This window comes from Ascaphus truei, chromosome 4, assembly GCF_040206685.1.
Source record: "Ascaphus truei isolate aAscTru1 chromosome 4, aAscTru1.hap1, whole genome shotgun sequence".
NCBI classification, from domain to species: Eukaryota; Metazoa; Chordata; class Amphibia; order Anura; family Ascaphidae; genus Ascaphus; species Ascaphus truei.
In genome coordinates this window covers 386,887,291-386,910,553 of record NC_134486.1, presented here as the reverse complement: position 1 = coordinate 386,910,553, position 23,263 = coordinate 386,887,291, and the positions used below count along the sequence as shown (strand labels likewise).

Genomic DNA, 23,263 nt, shown 5'->3' with positions numbered 1-23,263 from the left:
GTGCTTATCTGTGATACACGTGGTGCTATTTTTTTGCTCTGGCTTTGCCCCCTGTTTTGCAGCAGGAAGACCCTAGTAAATGGACCCCCGGTGGACGTAGAATTAAAAAACGATGTTAAAAACAACTCCATAAAAATACCACTTATATGCACATTCACATGTCTCCGACAGGTCCACAGACATGCCTCTCCCACAATCCCTCAGCATACAATGCTTCCTAGCTCGGTGGTACTTGTATTTTCTGTACGATGGAGGGATTTGTCACGTTGTTTCTCAACATAACGCACATTGTGTAAAAACAAGTCACACATCAATTTGGTTGAATTGAACATCCAAGATGATAAATGAAGCAGTGTCAAAACAAAGGTAAACGTAATTATAATTTAAAAGAACAAAATTGGGTTGGTTTCCCCAACTATTGCCTTTGTAAATAATCCCCCATATATACATATATTGCTTACCAGTTCGATAAAATGCCACATTAACTTGTTGGCTCCTTGCTGCTCCATATGACGAGCTGCACACACAGTTATAGGTGGCTTGCAGTCCACCTGGGCAGATCTCTGGACTTGCGCTGACTTTGTACGTCCAACAATTTGCATCTGCAGATGAGAATCCTGTAACAAAATAGTTAAGTCATCATTTCCGTGGAAATCCAGCTGCCTTAAGAGAAGTATTGGGTTCCAAGAGATTCAGAGGAATGTATCAAGGCCAAATGGTAGCAAAATGTGTCTCTTTGTGCCAATGTTATCACGGCCTTTGCTTCAAGCTTGGGGCGTCTCATTAGGAGGAGATCGGGAGGACTTATATGACGCACCGATTATAATGAGATGCCTCAAACTCAGCGCCGTCATGCGTCACTTTATTGATCTTGTATTTCTGTCAAAAAAATACATAGGTTTTGCAGCTGGGAGTCTTTAGCAGATAACACCCTCTGACACCAACAGTATCCCTCTAAGTTTCGTACATTTTCTGCAATCACAAGAACATACTGTACTCTCAAGGAGCTTACTACTGAGCCCCATATTTAAAAAAAAAAAGTAATTTTATTGGACTAGAGCGGGTGATTTTTGAAGTGCTTATGATTGATGCAAAAGCAACACTTTGAGGTCACTTATTGAAGAGTTAAAAACGGCCCCAAATTGATCAAGGAAAAGACAGTCACATTTTTGCGCCAGTTTTGCAACTGAGAGACTTAAATAAATGAGCACTTTACTTTTTGCATTGATTATTTGTATGGATTGTTCCAAACTACCCTGGTTCCTTACAAAATAATTCCCGGATTTTGCAAGAAAGCACCCTTTTTTAAATGTTCCTAAAATAGCAATATTTCACAAACTTTTTTTTTTTGTTGCTCACTAAGTTTGGCGACTTTGAACTGAATTTCATGTGAATGGTGTTTGTTGGGAGATGTTTAGTGAAAGCACTTTGCTTTATTTTGCTATTTTCCTTACTCCGCGGTGAGCAGCTTATTTCTAGTCTTGGCTTAAACTGTGACACCGCTTCTCACATCTTTAATCGATTGCATGATTTTGTTTCATTATGGTTGACACACGTTTTCTCTTTAATTTGCAGCTATTTCATGCAGCTAACTTTTGATCCATTAATATATACATTTTACCTACCTTGAATATTTTCCGGCCCAAAAACTTGGCAAGTAAGTTGAAGAAGTGATCCAATACCCCCTTCAGTGCAGCAGCTCAGCACAGGGACTTCAACACCGTCACAGAGAGCACCAGTCTTCAATATATTGACATCCAACGGCTGGATTTTTAAACTTGTATTTGCAACATATACAGCCGAGAAATCATTCATCAAGCAACGGTACAATCCTGGCAACAACAAAAAATATAGAAACATAAAAAAAAATGTAAAAGGTTAATGCACAACCAATTGTGTAGCAAAATTGAAGCAAAGAGTTTTTTTTATTTTACGCTTTTTAGCATTAGTGCAGAGGTTCTCAACTTCAGTTTTAAGTATTAAGTACACCCCTGCTTGAGCACAGGTGTTCAGTCAAAATGACTGGAGCTCCTGTGCTAATGTGAGGGTAGCCTGAAAACCCGCCCTGTTAGTGGTCCTTGAGGACTGGAGCTGGGAACCCCTGCATTAGTGCATCAAAGTCTTTTCTCCAATTTTGTCCCACAGGCATAAATACTGCTCAGAGTATACTGAGATGTCTCACATTGTGCCCCTCTCTGAGTCAGTTTTTCTCCTTTTATTCTGCGTCAAAAGATTTCCCATTTTCAGCTGTTATTGACGGTCTGCTTTCTAACAATCCGCGCCAGCTGTACAAAACTAATGATACATTTGATGCAACTGTGCACTGAAAATGTGTACATTGCGTCAACACGTGATTTATCCGCTTCCAACGCGCTATAGTAATTAGACCCCACTGATTCTGGAGTACAGTAAGAAAGTGGTTTTCCACTTCCAGGATTCCACTGAAGGTACGGTTGCGAGATTCCAATTAGTCCACAAACTGGGAGATAATTTATGATTTTATAAAAAGCATTGTAATTTAATGCTCTAATTTGTTCTGTCATGATACAGAAATATATCACTTTTTTTTTTTTTTAAACGTTAGACCTGTTTACAGTGATAGATGTAGTAAGTACCCTAAATCTGTCTCAGCGTCTCCGCTGCTGAAATCCCTCTCCTGGCTTCCTATCAAATTCTGTATCACACACTCAATTGTCCTCACTTTTAAAGCTTTACACTCTTCTGCTCCTCCTTACATCTCAACCCTAATTTCTCGCTATACACCATCCCGACTCTTGCGTTCTGCTCAAGGATGTCCTCTCTACCCCTTTTGTGTCTAAAGCCCTCTCCTGCCCTAAACATTTCTCACCGACTGCCCCACACCTCTGTAATTCCCTTCCCCTCAATACCCAACTAGCACCCTCCCTATCCACCTTTAAGACCCACCTTAAAACACATCTCCTTAACGAAGCATATGAGTAGCCCAGTGGCTGATACTTTACACCTCATACATAAACTTTGGCCCCTTGCAGACACACTTACCAGAACATCCTCCTACTGTCTCTGTGTGTTCTTCCTACCTACCAATTAGATTGTAAGCTTTTCGGGGCAGGGACTCCTATTCCTAAATGTCACTTTTATGTCTGAAGCACTTCTTGCCATTATGTGTTATTTGTATTATTAGTTATTTATATGATTGCCACATGTATTACTGCTGTGAAGCGCTATGTACAGTATTAATGGTGCAATATAAATAAAGACATCCATCCATCCATCCATCCATACATACATACATACATACAAGTACATGGGAGGTGGGGGGAACACAAATCTCAGATAAGGGCAGTTAATGGCTTTAGCTGCCATTGACTTGAAAGGCAGTGAATGCCAACTGAGCTCCGATAACTGTTTTTGGAGCTTTGTGAATCCTCCCCAAAGTATACAGTAGGTACGCTGGATTCCAGTATAAAATGTTTCCCTCATGGGTTTCACAGTACTGAAAATACTGAAAACCACTGCCGCAGTTCCTCTAAAAAATGTTGGTAAAAACCCCAGAGAAAAACTAAATACCTTTTAAAATATTATTTGTAGGGTAAATTAATAGAAAATTGAAGATAAGTATTTAATTACAAACCAATAGTTTTATGAAAGAATAGTAAACCATGTATCTGGTTTTAACCCAACACAACTGGATATCACAGTAATATGGTTTGGCGGTTCAATTTTATTGATAAAATAGGCTTTCAAAATAATTAGGCAGTGGGGCGTCTTATAGTCCTTATAAGTATGAATTTCTCAGACCAGTCAACTATCACTGATTTTCTGAGTCTCACTCATTTGGAATCCATCACAATGACTTCGCTCTAATGTTGCTGTAATTATAGTCATCTTTAAAGATGCCTATGTATTTAATATTTAGAACGTTCCATTATTGAAATAGGATCCCACTTATTTGCATACCGCAGCTATGTCTGTGTAGATAGATTTTCATTAAAGTGAGATATTCGATGCTACCGCCTGGAAATCCCTGCTGACTTCAATGAGGTTTTCCTGCTAGATAGCCCTGGGTATTCTATTTCGCATGCCACAGTAGAAGGGTCAATGGAGCAAATATAAGGATTTAATGACAATAACACTCCTTCCGAAAAAATGAAACATGTACAGCACTTACCTAAATCGCTCGTTGCGAGGTTTGTGATACGTAAGGTGGTTGTTGAATTGCTAGCGCTCAATGTTGTGCTGATTGAATATTTGGCAGGATCTGAAGTTATTTGCCTTTTGTCTATATACCATGCAACACTCGTGCAATTTCTGCTTATTTCACATACAATTGATGCGTTGTCTCCAGGAAAAAGATTATTTGGGGAAACTGCGATTCTGCTTGACCCTATAAATAAAATCATTCAAATAAAATTACTCAAATGAATGCAGCAGCAAAACTGCAAAGAGGACAATGCCATCCCTACTTTGTATCTCTACACAGTTGGCCATCATATGAGATACAAAATAGTATTAGCAATGATATGCAATGTAAAAACAGTACTGTATATGCTAGGGCAGGACTGCGCAATCTCCCTGCGCTGTGCTCCCCCCCGCCCCCTGCCTGCTCTCCTCAGTCGCTCCCCCCTCACCTCAAATTTTGCGTCTAATGACGCTGCGGGTCATGTGACGTCACGTGACCCGCGGCGTCATTTGACGTCACGTCCCATGGACACGGGTGTCATTTGACGGCGTGTTGCCATAGAGACGTGTGACTGAAGCCGGGTAAGTACGTTTACATAGGCCTCGCGCCCTGTGCTAGGGGCAGTAAATTTCTCTGGACTGTTAGTACTATTCTCTGCTATTATGGGTCTTTTTCCGTGAAGGAAGGTGGAAGGTGTCTACTGCAAAAAAAAAAAAACATATTGTATCAGCACTCAAAAAAGAAATAAGAGAAAACAATGGGCTCACGTTTTTCTTTAGGTCTCACCAAATTTCTTCTTTGATGTATGGAAAAACCCAGCAGCAATGGAAAAAAAATCTCAGCACACACAATGCAAGGAAAGTGAGCAGACACATACCGTTACATGTGCAAACTAGAGTCACATTTCAAGGCCCCCGGACCCCTTTGTCAGGCCTTGAAATGTTGCACTAGTTCGCACATTGATGATCCAGTATGGTTTTTTTTGTAGTTGTATCATCCACCGGTATAGATGCAGGATCCTAGCACCTCATCTGAATTATATGAGACAGGGTGAGTGCAAGCTCATTCTATTTTGTTAGGAAGGTGCCTACTGGTCTATTCGTGTTAATAGTGCAGGAGAAGTCTCCTGGAATATCCCCGATGGCTAAATATGGACCTAAATATTCTCTACTTTTCTATTGTATTTAATTATCAGAACCATGCTTATTGCTTAAGTGAATTCAAGCAAAAAAAATGCTATTTTTCTTTTATATTTTTACCGTGTAGAAACCACGTTAGAAAGATGCCCTCTGATACTCTTCAATATCAACAGTATACATCATTCTAATGAAAGTATTACAAAATCAGAACCAGGGTAGGGAAGATCCAGGCAGAATAACAGGGTCAGTCTTGTGGGCACCTTAACTAAAGACAATATTCTTTACTTCTGGTTAATGGTCAATTAAGAGAATGTTTTTTTAAACAAACAATAATGGCAATTACTCCTTCTTCAACATACGCTATGGACTGGACACTTCCTGATTTAGATTCTTTAAAGAAACACCAAAAAACTTTCCACCACATTCTAAATATTAATTTTAATCTTGGATGGTAACTATGTGGAATTCATCGCAAATGTCAATGTGTTTAGAAAGAGAGATATCATTAGTTACATTTTGCGCTATTTGGGGATATATGTCAGTGAGATATTCTATTTGTGTTAGTAAAATCAAATTTTAATAGAAGTTACACTTTTATCCATAAAGTCACCTATAATCTGCCTGTAACTCCCCTGCAAATATCAATATAAAGCCAGGTCTCCAGTGGCCGCTTCAGTGCTTGCAACGGGGTGCGCACCACACACCACAGCACAGCCCTCTATGGGGCAGGTCTCAGTGGCCGTGTGTGTGTGGGCGCGTAAAGCATGATAATGCGTCCGCTGGCAGGGAGGATAAGAATTTTGTCTTTCCTTGCCGCGATCACGCGGTGTGCGGTCAGCCAATGGCAGGGCAGATCGTGTGGACCAATAGGAGTGCAGGTATTGTAAACCATCATGGCCACGCCCAGCCCCCATCATGGCCGTGCCCCCCGCGCATCCCATCGCTCCACAATAGACTGCAGATCGTGGCTTTCACCGGCAGTGACCACTGGGGCAGGGACCATGCACAAACTTCACTTTCTTATAAAACCTGCACATTTGATACAGTAATACAGTAACATTTCTTTGTGCAGATTTACCTAGTCGGGATCTATTTCAATATGATCACTTTTTTGCATAACTTTAGCCTGGGACATAAAAGATACCAAACTTCTGGATTATTTGGAGGAAGTCACCATTTAGAAAAAAAAAAAAAAAATTTTTAAATATGAAAGCAAAAATGGAACGTTCGTTCTTACCATAAATTTCATTTTTGATGGCTGGAGTGCCTAATCTAAATGTTGTAGTCAAGTTTGCAATGACGTCTGCGTTAGCACTGGTAATCTGGGCGGCAGTGGCTGGCTCTGTTGCGAGGGTATATTCAGCCGTGATACTTCCTGGCCTGAAGTAGAAAACATTCATGATCACCTTGTGCATATTATCACTTTGTTTCTTAACATGGAATGTTGAAAGCACATTGAAAGAACTATTCAGCATACAAATCCATGTTTCCATTGTAAAATAGTGTACCCGAGTTTTTCCAGACTCTAACCGGCTGGTGCCCCTACCCTGGTGGTATCGCCAGGAAAACAGGCACGCACACCTTTTATATGAAAATGCAAACAGGATACTTACAAAAGTTACATAACATCTTGTTTGCCTTTGCAGCTACTGCATGACATTGGGCACTATTGCTAAGCCCGCTGTCTACAAGCACTCCTAAATCCTTCTCCATCAAGGATTCCCCCAATTTATCCCCATTTAATGTGTAGGACGCCTTTTTATTCTTGCATCCCAAATGCTTAACCTTACATGTATTCTGTATTAAACCTCAACTGCCATTTACCTGCCCTTGTTTCCAGTCTCTCCAAGTCCTTCTGCAGAGAAATTACATCCTGCTCTGATTCTATTACCTTACACAATTTAGTATCATCAGCAAAGATGGAGACTTTAATAAACAAGTTAAAAAGCAGGGTATTACAAATGCTTATCTTAGACATAAGGCTATTCTAAATATGAAAGGAAGCTAAGGGTCAAATAGGGTCTGAGGTTATGCAGCAGATAGGTAAACGGGCGGACACAGTGGGTCAAAGGGTTCTTATCTGCCATCAAATTCTGTTTGTATGTTCCTTTTTTATATTGGCCAAAAACGCAATCGGATCCACATGGAGAAAATTGGAGTAAAGTATATTGATGCTAAGAAGAGCAAAATGATTGTTGCATTAATTTTTCTCCAGAAATGCTGAGGTATAATACTGTAGAAGCCCTGTTACATACAGTATTTCTGTAATGACAGTATTTCTAATCAGGGCCGCCAACAGGGGTGGTCTGTCGGGGTTGGTGTCCCAGGCCTGGTGAGTCAGGGGGCCCTCTTCACGCCCGTTAGGGCCGCCAATAGGGGGGGGGGGACAAAAGGTAATGGTTTCCTGGGCCCAGGGGCTGGGTGGGCTCGGTGACCAGTGCTCGGTGACCAGTCCGGCTGCCGGTCATGGCCAGGCTCCGGCTCTCCATCAGATGCAGGCCTTCCTATCCCACGCCGAGCTTCCAGCCCCTGACGTCTGTGCGCCGGGCCCCTCTGATGTCAGCGCGCTTCAGCTTCCGGTGCGTGCTGACTGGAAGTTCCGCGTGGGACACAGAGTGAGGAGGTCTGCAGCTGATGGAGAGTCGGGACCCGGCTGCGACCGGCCGCCGGACCCCGCAGCCACCGGTCCCGACCATCCCCAAGGTATGTCTACTTTTTTATATGTATTGGGGTGGAGTGGAGTCTTTTTATATCTATTGGGGGGAGTGGGGGTCTTTTTATATGTATTAGGGGGAGTGGGGTCTTTTTATATCTATTGGGTGGAGTTGGGGTCTTTTTATATGTATTGGAGGGAGTGGGGGTCTTTTTATATGTATTGGAGGGAGTGGGGGTCTTTTTATATGTAATGGGGGGAGTGGGGATCTTTTTATATGTATTGGAGTGGCCTTTTTGTATGTATTGGGAGGGAGTGGGGGCTTTTTATATATGCATTGTTTTTAAAAAAAAATATGTATTGTTTTTTTTTTAAATATGTATTGGTGTTTTTTTTTATATGTATTGGGGAGGTGGGGTGTTTTTTGTATGTATTTGGGGGGTTTGTATTTACTTGGGGAGGTGGGGGGGTTGTATATATTTGGGGTCTGCAGATTTTCTTGTATGAATTTGGGGGTGGGAAGTTTTTTGCATTGGAGTGTTTTTTTTGGTATATATTTTATGGGGGGAATTATGTGAGGGGGTGGGAATTGAGTGAGGAAAAGAGGGAGTAGGGGAGAGAAATACATGTGAGGCGGGGGGGCATGGATTGCAGGAGAGTGGGGTAATTGATGGAGGGGGGGAGAGTGAGAGGTGAGACGGAGGGGAGAAAAATACATGGAAAAGGGAGGAAAATAGAGGGGGCTCGTAAGGCATAAAATGGGGGGGCTCTCGAGGTGTGAAATAGGGCTCGCAACACTGCCATTTAAGTCAAAGTTGCGCCCTAAAAAAAATGTCATGGTAGGTGTGCTATGGGTGAGGGGGGAGGGGGAGTCCTGCTCCTTGCATTTGTTCTAGGCCCCAAATTTCTGTTGGCGGCCCTGTTTCTAATGCTGACAGAAATGCCACCAGGCTGAAAGCAATTGCCCCAGGAGCCCCGTCTAGTTTAAAGGGAAACCAATAAATAAGCCCTTCCTCGTTACAGGCGTAATTAGGTTAAACTCCCATAATTGACACAGTTCTTTTAAAAAGAAAAAAAATTATAGATGAGTCAAGAAAAAAAAAAAAAAAGCAATGATTCTTATTTTAATGTAAAATAACTAGAGCCACTAGTGGTCCCTAAGCAACATGAAAAAAAGAGTCCTGCTGAACTGAAATCTTAAACTACTAGTGCAGGGGTGGCCAACTCCAGTCCTCAAGGGCCACGAGCAGGTCGGGTCTTCAGGATATCCCTTCTTCAGCACAGGTGGCTCAGTCATTTTGACTGAGCCACTGACTGAGCCACCTTTGCTGAAGCAGGGATATCCTTAAAACCCGACCTGCTGGTGACCTTTGAAGACTGCCCTTGGCCACCTCTGCACAACTGGAACAGTCTACCGGAGACTCTCACCGACGCCGCCACCAGTCTCAGTTCTTTCAAAACTAAAGCTGTCTCACATTTTAATCTGGTCTGTAACTGTTGTTACATACGCCTATAACATATATTATCTCTTACTGTGCATGCAATGTCTTGTATACTGTATAATGTATGATCCTTTTCACTCATTGTAACTATGTATTTGTAACCATGTATCTGTCATTATAACCCTGTGCCCAGACATACTTGGAAACGAGAGGGAGCTCTCAATGTATTACTTCCTGGTAAAACATTATGAATAAATAGTGATGCAACAAATTACGGAACCATTTCTGTAAAGTCTTAGACTACTGTATATGGGACAAAGCCCCCAATTCAATCTGCTGGGGAAGCTTGGAGTTCCAACTGTTTGAACAGAACTGAACTCTTTCCAAGCACAGAGAAGATGACTTCACAGAGTATCAATTAGGGGTAAAGGGCAAGGAGGGGAATACATGTACAATTTAAATTAAATGAGTATACAGTATGTATACATCTACTGTATATGTGTATATACAGTATATCCTGTATGCTTGGTCTTACTGTACCTGAAACCTGTAACTTCTGCCGACCGAAAACCAGGTAGCGATTTGTAGTAGATATTAAACTGAAAAACATCAAGAACATTTATTGTGGGTTGTGCAGTTCGGACTGATTCATTTCTAGTTTTCTGCCCTGATTGAGCACCAACAAATCCATCATCATCATCTTGTTAGTAGCTCAGGTGTCAGGGCGCTAATAGCTAACCCTGTATATTGCAGCATTTTGTATGAATTCTAATCATAGTTACATCTATAACTTTGCATGAAAATAAGAGGCTTCACAAGTCTTCAAAATGAATTAAGAATACTTTTCAAAATAGTCACTATTAATTTCCACCATTTGCAATCAATGCCAAAGACATGTGCATGTGATGTATTTTATTTAACTGTTTCATTCCATGCAAGTGTAGCCCTGGTAAGTTTAGGGGCTATATATCTATCCTCTTCCTGTGTGTAATCTCTGCTAAGGGCAGATTGCCAGGAGCTATCATGGGTTTCCCCACTTATGACACTGTGCTGAGTAAGTGAAGGTAGGTCACATGACCCTGTGTCCAATCAAGAGGCACAGGGGTGGTGCCTATTGGACGTTACAAAGAGCAGTGTCACTTCCTATTTAGTGTGGGAGAGTTTTGTGTTAGTGAGGAGAGGAGTGAGCAGCTCATGAGTAGAGCTGATAGTAGATAGTGAGGTGGACCAAATACCTCTTACCCTGTATAGGGGGTAAGGGAAGAGCTAGCCTCACTCTGGACTGCCCTGAGTCCAGAGTGGAGACAGGGACCATCACAAAGGAGAACAGCTGGTGGACATTGTATATCAACTGTACCTGTCTGCTGCTGCTGCTGGAGACTGAATAAAGGAGTCTGCTGTTTAAAGAGACAGTTGTGTGAGACTGGAATCTCTCATCTCTGGGAGGGGATTCTGTGGTAGGGATTACACCCCGTATTCCTGGGGCTTACTACAGATGGAGGCGCTGCACCATTGACAAAAAATGAAGATATCCACCCAAGTAACCTGTCCTGTTGTTCCCCCATGTCACCGCGGGAGACTCAGGCCCTCCTGTTGCCAGCTGGTATGCACCACACTAAGTCATGTAGCCAGACCACAGAACACCTTAGGGAGCCCGATCTGCGATTGGGTGGTGGTCCATGGGTTACACAAGGTACAGTACAGGTGCAGCAGATGTTATTGAACCCGTTGTTGTGTGTTAACGCACTAAATTACGCAATGTTGCACGCAAACCGCAACTTGCGGCGGTCGTTACTTCATCACGACAGTGCTAATCGCACTTCAACGACTGAACTAACGTCTGCTATACCTGTATTTTTTTTATGATTTCCCTTGGCTATATAGAAAGGATTAATACAAAAGGATCAGACTACAATACTAAAGTTTAAACCTGAATGAGGTATGATGCGGGTAGTGAATAAGTTATACAATCTCTCTCTATTTACTTTCAAAATATATACAACTCAATCGTTTAAGTTCCTACATCTTGCAAAAAAAAACCCCCAAAAAACAAAACAAAACAAAAACATTAAGATACATTAAGATAGTGTAAGAAAAAAATCTAAAAACATGTATTTCCCACCTGAAATCATTAACTGCACATGTTAGTATATTATTATTCATGTTGTTATATTTGGCCCACTCTTTGTGTGGTGTGCATCATATGAATGCATTAAGAATTGCTTGTGTCTACGTGCGGTTTGTCTTTTATGCCAAGAAAAAGGTGACAGACAATTTTAACACCTCTGGTGCATACAGTGCTTTTCATTTTTTTTATACATATCATTTGCATACAGTATGTGTGCCAGCGGCAACATCCAAACTCCACTTCTAACTTCCCTGCTAGCAACCCGTCAAAATCGGTTATATATATTGGCGCACCAAGACACATGCATTTGTCCATCTTTGGCTAATAGAACTTTTGCCCATTCCTGTGTGGTGTTGGTGGTGGAAGGGATGGGTGAAGGGGCAACTATAAAGATGGTATTTATCCCATGATGGGTGTTTAGGCCTACCAAGTGGGTAGCGGGAGGGGTTAACTCCTTCATTACTTTAGTGGTAGTAACTGCTAAGGTAATGAAGGGGTTAACTCCCCCCCCCCCCCCGCAACCCTCCCGGTAGCCTAACCACCCACCCTGGGGCAACTACAAGCTTCACCCACCCCCTCTACAACTACCAAACCGGACACTGGTTTTTAACCCTTTCATTACCATAGCGGTTAGGCACCAAGGTAATGAAGCTGGGCTGTAAGTGTATTTTTATTACATAGAATTGAAGTGGGGAGCTGATATTAATGCGGGTCAGCTCCGGAGACCCCTGTCTTCAATCCAATGTAGCAACAATACATTTTCTGCTTCTTATGCACATTGCGAATCCCATGGCGAGATCAGAATGTGCGAGTTACATATCGGAGCTACCTGAATAGCTCGATTTGACCAAAAATGCGAGTTTGAGCATTTTTGAAGCTTCTGCTCGGTTTCTCTGAGGGAGAGCGAAGCTCTCTCAATAGCTGCACATGCAAACATGCCAGAAAAGTGCTCAAAACTCTTGATAAGTCACTTAGTGAAGTTTACTGAATAGGCCCCATAGACTTCAATGGAACGGGTCAGTAAGCCATACGGGCACTTGATAAATGTGCCCCTAAATGTCTATAAACAAGCACAAGCATAATAGAACATGAAATAATAATCATTATTATTATGGTGCTGTATCTGCCCCCTCACTCACGATAATACTGTCCATAAATTATTGGAATGGACAAAATATATGTTAGGTGCTTTTGTGACTGAGTGAGTATGTATTAAATATTAATGTCTGATACCAATCACTTAATACATAGACATAAATAACTTACATTTTGTGACTACTTACAGTATGATATACCCTCTGCCTGACAAAACATACAAGATTTAAAGCATCAAAGCTATTTTTCTAGATTTGAATCAGCGTCAGTGCATTCGATCTGGTGTCAAAAAAAAAAACCCCATGGTATATATACATACTGCTCTTTCCAGCTTGTCTTTATAATCTTTGTACTTTGCAGAAGATGGATTGTTAAGGTCCTCTGTAAATTCTTCATCAATGTTGATGGACATTGGTAAATGAACCACTGTGAATATGAAAACAAATGGTTACAATTGAAAAAAAGTCTATTGGACAAAATAATAATGCAAAGGACTGTAATGACGAACTTGTCCCTTTTGGATCTACAGTACATAAAATGTAAGAAATATTTTGATGATGGACTGCGTCCCACAGAACCACCACTATGCCCTTAACTTGTGGAACCCCCTGTTTCAGCAAGTGTTTAATTCTAATCTTAATACTTTCATCATTTTTTTGTATGAAAAAAGGTAACATTACCAGCGGTGATCCAATGGAAAGATAAATGACATTATCACCAGCGGCAAAAGATAAAACTATAGCAATCACCCTAAAAAATACTAGCTAAGTGAGTTTCAAAGAATATAAAGAAAACTGATCTGTGCATATTGCTGTTTTGACACCTTGTTGGGTGAGGTTGATTGATTAGTTATTCATCAGTCCTGATATTCTTTAAAAAGTTGTAAATTCAATAGGCAACAAAAATTAGCCATTACTTAAAACATGTCGGGAAAACAAATCTCATTTAATTTTTATATTTTTGCAGTACTATTGGTTCTTGTAACATAACAATTAGGGGAAGTGCTCTTGTAGATGAGAGGTGTACGTTTATGCCTCAAGAAATTTAGATTTTTCTCTCTCGATCTCTTTCTCACTCTCTTTCTCACTCACTCTTTTTTCCTTCAAGGGAATACACATATAATGTGTATATGTTTCGAATGTGAGTATTTTGTACATTTATACAGCAGTGTGTCATGCCCTCAAAATAATAATAACTTGCATTTTTTTTCTTTGGTACATCTGGTTCTTTGCACCAATACCGCAGTTTTGTCTGCAGGTAATGTCTGATAAATAGCCCCAACTCTGTTTTGTAAGCCATTGCTTTCTTACCACGAGGTGGAGTTGTAGTTCTAGTTGAAGCTCTAGTTGTAGTTGAAGTTGTAGATGGAATTGTAGTTGAAGTTCTAGTTGTAGACGGAGTTGTAGTTGTAGTTGAAGTTCTAGTTGAAGTTCTAGTTGTAGTTGAAGTTGTAGATGGAGTTGTAGATGTGGCTGTAGATGGAGTTGTAGATGTGGCTGTAGATGTGGCTGTAGATGGAGTTGTAGATGGAGTTGTAGATGTGGCTGTAGATGGAGTTGTAGATGGGGTTGTAGATGGAGTTGTAGTTGAATTGATAGATGCAGTTGGAGGTGGAGTTGACACTAATTGCTGACAATATATTCCTTGAGGCGGTAGCTGTGTGACACAGGCACAGCTCTGACTTGAGTTGTCACAGGACGGGTATGTACTGCAAACATCGCTTGGCCACAGATACCCACTTTCACATAGACATTGCAAATCTTTTCCATTTTGTGTACATGCTAGTCAAAAAGGAAATAAAATGAACATGTACAGTATAAGAATATGTAAATAAACGACTTTTTTTTCCAATGTTTCTATCTAAATACAGTAATTCATTCAATGTGCTAGTGTGCTGAAATTCAATGGTGCTTAATGAATATTTATGTTTCGTTTAATTTATGAATGATCGTCTTGGGATCATGTGAATAATTACAATGGGTGGGGCCCTTGGAAATATGGTAGATTTGGATATAAATCATTGTCCATTATTTTAAAGCCACATTCCGTGCTCTTTGACGTATATATAATTTATTTGAAACAATGGGTACCCCCAGAGCTCGCAACACCTCAAGGTATTGGTCCCCACGGTTCCTGAGATATTTAATTTTCAATCTCCTTTACAAAAGCTCTTGTCAGAGAGAAACAAAATGACCTGTCCTGAGTTTATAACATTGCTCGTCTCTGATAGGAAACGGACCCGCAGAGCTAAAGTAGGGGTATATGATCACAGACCAGAGCCAGGGGACAGAGTCCTGTTAGGCTGCGCTTATAGTGCCGGCAATGGCAACGCGACGGTGACATCAAGCTTCGGTCGCTGGAAAAATGAAATTGAGATGACTTCCAGCGATCGCGACCAAGCCGTTGCTCCGTCGCGTCGCGCTTACTATAAGAGCACGCAACGGCGGCAATGCATTTGTTTTGAAGCGATGTCCCTATCGCCGGCACAATAAGTGCAGCCTTAGAGTAGTCGTAGTCATTATCCAGACAGAGGTCAAGGTAGGTGGCAAAGATGCAAAGTCAGGATATAGGCTGGGGTCAAGGCAGGTGGCACAGGAGCGGTGGTCGGGGTCAATGGCTGGGGTCAGCACGAGGGAATCCAAAGGAACAGAGAAAGAATGGAAACTGGGAATGCACGGAAACTGGGAATGCTTGGAAACGGGGAATGCACGAAAACGGGGAAAGCAGGGGAATAGGGAAAGCACGGGAACAATTGCACGTGAACAGGGAAAGCAAGAGGTCAGGGAATCAAGGGGGTCAAGAACACATGGAATAGCATACAATGCTTGGGCAAGGTCCCAAGGTCTGGGAGTCACTGACTGCTATTTAAAGCCCTGGAACAGGTGCAGTCAATAACCAAGTTCCGGAAGAGGTTTGCCAGGATCAAAGATGGCTGTAACAGCCACATAAGGGCAAGTTACGTACAGAAAAACCCAGGACTGGAACCCTTACAGAGATTACATTTCAACTTCCAACTGGGTGACCCCACAGCCATCTTTGTTGATCAAGTACTGGTAAAAGTTAAAGATAATTTATACATCTCACAATCGGAGGGGCCATGTAGCTTGAATGCTACTGTTGTGTTCCACAGGACCATGTGGTTCATATAAGGTAAACAAAAAATACTTGATTTGGGGAGGGAGGGGGAATTTTTCCTCAAGAAGGTGTTTTTAACCACTGAAATGTTAATCTTTTTAACTACAGTATGACAATAATAAATGTTGAATTTGTAGACGGTTGAGTTATGCTTTAGTGAACATTTACCGATTTTGTAGGGGAACAGTGGTTAGCATTAATAAGGCGTTGATCAGTAAGATAGTGTTCTGTTACTGTTTGAATCATTCATTACCCACGTCTTTTTCTAGTTCATTTATTTAGCATCTACTTTTTTCAGTAACAAGTTAAAGACCAAAACAAATCATTACAAATCGCTCATGACCACTCCATATTCAGACATCTTCCATAGCATAACCAGTATGGTCTTACCTCTTGGTGATCTCCGGTTTCACAGCTATTTGTTTCCATAATTCATTGCATAACCAAGGGGGATAACTTAGCACTAGTAAATCAATAGCAAGAATGTTGCACTTCATAGTGACATTCACATTATTGATCAGCTCACTGAAAGGGACTCTGCTGTCAGTAGAATAATTGTCTTGGTGATTTAAGGAAAGCAGAGCAGATTGCAGAAGAACCAGGACACTTCTTAAAGGTAACCCCATATGGCGGTACTTTGCTAAATTGCCCAAATCAGGTGAAAAAGGAAATTTAAAAATCTTAAAGCGAGCAGTGTGGATTTCCATAAATAGATAGGATGCTGTACTCTTCTGAAGCCGCACAAAGGGACATTGGTTTACACTGATGGCATATCGCTTACTGTGAGGGGAGTTGATGGATGAAAATTTACCTGTGGTTACTTCTATGCTTGTTATGTTGACGGAGTCAGAGACATTTAATTGGAGGGGGAAAGGTAGACTTCTTATGTAATCTCTGATAGGGGCTAGTAAAGTGGCATCTGGAAAACTGATCTCAATATCAACCGTATATTCTTCTGGAGAGTAGACATCTACCACTGCAAAATAAGAATACATTGGGTGTTACTCAAACAATACAATAGGAAATAGAATGTATATTATTAGAATGTTTCTTCGCCTACAATATTGTTCAGGTGTAAGGAGAAAAAAAGCAAAGAAGCGCACCAAGGATGAAGAGCATGTATTTAAAAATACAATAAAAGTGCAAGTATTAACTTACATATAAGTTTGGGTTAGTAGTCCAGTAAAAGATAGACAGTCCAGGCTCTGATATCATCACCGGTCTGCTTTGGAGTCTGGAGGTGGGTCCTGTGTTGGTCTGTGTCTGTCCCGCGTTCTGGGACAATCTGACACTGCAGGGTTCTGCACCGCTTCCGGGTGCCGCGTCTCACAGCGTCACTCGCACTCGCATGCAGACAGACACAGGCCAAACCAAGGCCCACCTCCAGACCCCAAAGCAGACCGGTGATGATATCAGAGCCTCAACTGTCTATCTTTCTTTGACTTGTTCAGGTGTAAGACTGGAGTTACTAAATGTCTATGTGGATGCGTCTAATGCTTAGTACTGTTTAGTAAATCTTGTCCTAGTTCAAAATCACTCCTATACCAAATAAGATCAACTTACAGTACACTGATAGTGAACCAAGATTCAAGGTTTTGCTCCGTGCTAATAAATTAAACATCTAAGCGTTATTCTTAAATAGCATACTGTAAAGCTATCTTACACACAATACTGTTGTATAAAAGGTCACACAGGAAAGTATTATTGATGTGACCAGTTTGCTGCTTGAGATAAGCTGATGTAATAAGACCTAAATATTAAATTAAACAGATCAATGAATGATCGATGTGATGCTTCAGTAAAATGTATTATACTGTACAAAGAACTCAATAGAAAAATAAGGAGAAAAAAGGCAGAAAATGTAGAAAATGCTGTAAAACTTGTTATCCTGATTTCCAAGTGGTCTTGTTCACAAACCTACATGATTCCCTCTCTTTGAAAGTACTTAAAAGTCAAGTATTACATTACTACTACTGTCGTGCTCAGTGTTTGACATCATCATATTGGAATTATTATAATATATTTGCAAGACACCACCATATTCTCACATCCGCCACCAGTTTAAGTTCTTTCAAATATAAGGCCGTCTCACATTTTAATCTGGTCTGTAACTGTTTCATACGCCCATAATATATATTATCTTTAACTGTGCATGCAATGTCTTGTATATAATGTATACCCTGTTCATTTATGTAACTGTATTTGTAACCATGTATTATTTGTCTTAACTCTGTGCCCAGGACATACTTGAAAACGAGAGGTAACTCTCAATGTATTACTTCCTGGTAAAATATTTTATAAATAAATGAATAAATATTCTGCAGTACAATAGGGATGTAAAATACTGTGCACTAATAATGAAACATACAGAACGTCTTACATAAATATTACAACACTAATACCATTAGGTTAATATACCGCGCTAATTGAATTATAAAAGGGGAGAGTGGAGAGTAGAAACAGAAGATACAGTATAATGGGGTATAGAGGTCAGTGAAGTGTGCTGCTGTAAAGGCAGAAAGAATAGTCAGGATATCAAGATAATGCTCGATGATCTGAGAAAAATACAAATGGTGAGACCAATCCTTTCATGGAGCCGCAATGAAAATATCCACTACTAAGTAACGGTAAAATAATAATGGTGATATCTACTATACTATTAGAGAGAAGGGTACAAAGGCTTAGGAGGAAGATTAATGTATTATTCAGTTATTTCCCAAGTGCTTTAGAACTATACACCAAAGACATTCATGTAGCTCTCTTTAGAGTGGATTCCTGGTAGCACTCAACAGTACACCAAACTTACTGTATTCATTAGTGTGTAAATCAAAGCAGATGGTCAAAGTGCTACCATGGACCAACATTTTCTAGGTTACTATAATGTTGTCTTTATTAAAAAAAAAAAAATAAGTAAGAAAAGAATGTAAGCCAGATCACCTTACAAAATGATTATGTACGAAGCAGTACAAACTAGCCATACAGTATGACTCATAGGAAGAAACAGCTAGAGTAAATAGCAGTTACTGTAAGTAGCAGGGGGAGAGCATAATGTAACATGAACTGACAGTTACCAAGAGAGAGCAGAGTGAGGAAAAACAGGCGAATAAAAGGAAAAGAAAATAGACAGCCTAAATCATTTTTGCAAAAACATGTGACTTAAACTTGAAAGTATTTCACTTCATTAGGGAATATGCTTATCTCTTTAATCATAGATGCACATGTTGGACAGTCAAAAGGTCAGAGTTGATGGTACAGGCTGGTACCTCAATGTAAGATGCATCACTTAGTAATATTATTATGATAACACCAAATAATTACACTAACAGTCTTTTTCAGTGTGTGCTCCTCATCGACAAACAAGTGGACACATTATTTTAATTCAGATTCTACACCCAATATCTATAGAAATGTATTCAATATATTGCTTGTTACGGTGATCCAAGTAAGGATGTTCCCATACAGTACGTGTGATACGATTAATGATTAATCCCTCCTATACAGTATGATGAAAAGCTATTAACGAAGCAGTCACTTCTGTTTACGTGAATAGAAGATACTGTATTCCTAACTGTGTTAAAGCAGAGGACAAAAGAGAGATGCACCCGCTCAACCTAGTGTGACCCGCTCAACCTAGTGTGACCCGCTCAACCTAGTGTGACCACTTGGGTCACTGTACAGACTGGTGCAAAAGGGCAGGGAAGGTAATCAAAACACAAATAACACTGTATGACGTAAGACATTGTGCATACAGATAAGGCCCTATAGATGCACTCAAAATCTGAGGAGGGAGAGCACCCTGACAAATAAGCAACACAACAGAAGAAATCTGGACCAAACCAGAGATTTGATGTATAAATATGCTTTATTATTGATAATAAAATGGTTGGCACCGGAACATATAGTGAATGAGGTGAACTGAATGCAAGAAAGTGCTAGTAGGCAAAATGCCTGAAGTGTATCCAAAAATATGGAACAATGAACGTAAGCACTATAAATCCAGAAAGCACTGAACCTATGCCTATGGTATAAGGCAATAGGGGCTAACTCTGGTGTGTGACGTCACTAGAACGCTATATATAATATATACACTCACATGGGGCACTAAAGTGTGTGTAGGCACATAATCACTGTCAATCATGCATCAATGATGTACTATGTAAGTAACATAACAGTGGCAATGATAAATCAGTAGTGTAAATGTAGCACAAAAACACACAAGTGTAGGACTGCTGACATAAACCAATGTGATGGTCAAAGAGCAATAAGAGGCGTGAAACCCCACCAAAACTGACCCTGTTAGTGAGTAACTACACACAGGGACAGAACAGTGGGGAAGGGAGTACCCTGCCCACCAATATATGCGAGTCCTGTGGGGGGGAGAGAAATGCAACAGGATTGTGTGGTCCAAAAGGTCTGACCCTCAATAACATACCCCTACAGCACACGGGGGGGAGAGGGGGGGAGAGGACAGAAAAGAGGGAAAGAGGACCCTGTATCACTTATCTGTACTGGCCCTGGGTACACGATCCGTTAAAGCAGCCTGGATGAGTGTCTCATGGAGTGTGCAGCTGAAGAGAGCTCGAGCAGGAACTCGGTGAGGTCAACTAGAAGCTGCAGGCATCCATGTTGGAAATCATAATGTGATGACGTCACACACTCCATGAGACACTCATCCAGGCTGCTTTAACGGATCGTGTACCCAGGGCCAGTACAGATAAGTGATTCAGGGTCCTCTTTCCCTCTTTTCTGTCCTCTCCCTCCCCCCCCCCGTGTGCTGTAGGGGTATGTTATTGAGGGTCAGACCTTTTGGACTACACTATCCTGCTGCATTTCTCTCCCCCCACGGTGCTACAGTAGCATATATTGGTGGGCAGGGTACTCCCTTCCCCACTTTTCTGTCCCTGTGTGTAGTTACTCACTAACAGGGTCAGTTTTGGTGGGGTTTCACGCCTCTTATTGCTCTTTGACCATCACATTGGTTTATGTCAGCAGTCTTACACTTGTGTGTTTTTGTGCTACATTTACACTACTGGTTTATCATTGCCACTGTTATGTTACTTATATAGTACATCATTGATGCATGATTGACAGTGATTATGTGCCTACACACACTTTAGTGCCCCATGTGAGTGTATATATTATATATAGCGTTCTAGTGACGTCACACACCAGAGTTAGCCCCTATTGCCTCATACCATAGGCATAGGTTCAGTGCTTTCTGGATTTATAGTGCTTACGTTCATTGTTCCATATTTTTGGATACACTTCAGGCATTTTGCCTACAAGCACTTTCTTGCATTCAGTTCACCTCATTCACTATATGTTCCGGTGCCAACCATTTTATTATCAACAATAAAGCATATTTATACATTAATCTCAGGTTTGGTCCAGATTTCTTCTGTTGTGTTGCTTATTTATCAGGGTGTTCTCCTCCTCAGATTTTGAGTGCATCTATAGAGCCTTATCTGTATGTACAGTGTCTTACGTCATACAGTGTTGTTTGTGTTCTGTGTTAAAGCAGCAGTCGAAGCTGCCACATTTTTATTTTAGTTTTTCCCTTTTAATATGTGCATCAATACAATCCACACAATGATAAGTAATTAGCTAAGTTGCCGATCGATCCACTATCTTATGATTAATCAGCGAAGATTCAGCTCGAGGGTTCACTAAATGGCTGCAGAGTATTCTGCAGTCAGTGGAATGCATTTGTATATTAATCTGACAAAGTTCGGCGGGGAAGATCATGTGACCAGGCAGTCACTAATACAATTGGTGCATTGCTACAGACAGGGGAGAGCTCAAAAAGGGGTGTGCCAGAGCCTGTTTCAGAAGAGGAAGGGGGTGTGACTTTGTAAATGGTTGCTATAAAAGCAAAAAAAGGCTTGTTACATTATAATACATTAAAAATGTCATTCAGAGGTGTTTTTTTTTTTAAATGTTACAAGTACTTTCTCATTGTACAGAAGTGTGTTTTAAAAAAAAAAAAAAATCACAAGTAGAATATTGCTTGGTCTGCAGCTTTAAAGTCTTCTCACCATACTGAATAGGGGCCTAATATTGTTCAAGGCTTTTCTTACACTTCAGAAACAATTATTTTAAAGTCAAACAGAACACATAAAATACACTAACTTGTTGTGATTTAAGAAGCTTCAAAGGACAATGCTATGTCATGTTATAAGTAAGTTATCTTGGCATTCCATGGCCCTCTATCCATGTTTCAGGATTGAGAGAGAGATTGCACCATTTATCCTATCTGTTACCAATTTGGGTGGGAGGAGAAAAAACAATTGAGTAGATCAGGGGTGGGCAAACTTTTACCCCTGAGCCGCCATGCCTGGTCTCCTCCCTTGATTGTGCCCCCTCCTTGCCTTGTCTCTGGTGTTCTCACGTCATGTGCCCCCACGGCGTCATTTGATGCCACATTGCCATGTTGATGCGTCGGCTGAAGTCGCAGGAGACAAGGTAAGGGAACTTACAGAGGCCTTGTGCGTGATCCCCGGCATTTCATTTAAATGCTTTGGGGTAGAGCGCGGGACCTCTGTAAGCACCACGTCCCGCCCGATGGAAATTCTCATTATGCACCTGCTTGTCTCCTTAGTTTTATCTATAACGGTCTCCTTTCCACCCCTTTCACCTCTATTGCTCTCTCTAGCCTTAAACCTTTTTCCCTCACTGTCCTTTACATGTGGAACTCCCTCACACTCAGTATACACCAAGCCCCTTCTCTCTCCACCCTTACGTCAAACCTTAAAACTTACCTCCTAAATTTAGCATTTCAATAACCTAGACTCGTGGCTACTGTCTCACACCATAGAAAAGGACCTCGCTCAGACCCCTAATAGGTGGAGGCGTGCTGCCTGGGGATGGGCTAGATAGACAAGAAATGTGTACCGAGAGTGGTACGCCAAAGAATCCCCTTTAGATAGGCGCACTGCAGACCTGAAAATATAGACGGTCAGGGGTTGGATGTGGTGTATAAAAATAAAAAACAACTTTAATAAATATTCATGTAATGGTGTACATAAAACAGTATATAGTGCTGTGCTATACACTGAGTAATAATAGACTGCTGTTGGTCTATATCAAACTCCGTCATGCGTCTCACTGTCAGAAAATATTAAGAGCATCTACCCAGATTCTTTTAAAGCTCAAGGGAGACAAAATTAGTGGGAGCACAGTGAGACGCATGACGGAGTTTGATATAGACCAACAGCAGTCTATTATTACTCAGTGTATAGCACAGCACTATATACTGTTTTATGTACACCATTACATGAATATTTATTAAAGTTGTTTTTTATTTTTATACACCACATCCAACCCCTGACCGTCTATATTTTCAGGTCTGCAGTGCGCCTATCTAAAGGGGATTCTTTGGCGTACCACTCTCGGTACACATTTCTTTACTGTCTCACACCCACAGACCTACCAATCATTGTAGCCAAGCACTGCCATCTACTGCACGTATACCCTCACCTGCCGTCTCTGTAAGTCTCCCAACATACCACT

At 41.0% G+C, this 23,263-nt stretch overlaps 1 protein-coding gene across 2 annotated transcripts in view; it reads right to left on the bottom strand.

Annotated features, from left to right (window-relative positions):
* Window positions 1-23,263, bottom strand: part of LOC142493850 (adhesion G protein-coupled receptor F5-like) — a 179,958-nt gene that overhangs the window by 24,964 nt on the left and 131,731 nt on the right. For both annotated transcript variants that reach the window (XM_075598501.1, XM_075598500.1), the window contains exons 4-11: window positions 16,566-16,730; window positions 13,930-14,400; window positions 12,939-13,045; window positions 9,937-9,995; window positions 6,539-6,681; window positions 4,151-4,366; window positions 1,626-1,832; window positions 462-617 (exon numbers count right to left, since the gene is read on the bottom strand). In XM_075598501.1, the coding sequence (XP_075454616.1) occupies window positions 462-617; window positions 1,626-1,832; window positions 4,151-4,366; window positions 6,539-6,681; window positions 9,937-9,995; window positions 12,939-13,045; window positions 13,930-14,400; window positions 16,566-16,730 (1,524 nt within the window). The remainder of the gene's footprint in view (window positions 1-461; window positions 618-1,625; window positions 1,833-4,150; window positions 4,367-6,538; window positions 6,682-9,936; window positions 9,996-12,938; window positions 13,046-13,929; window positions 14,401-16,565; window positions 16,731-23,263) is intronic.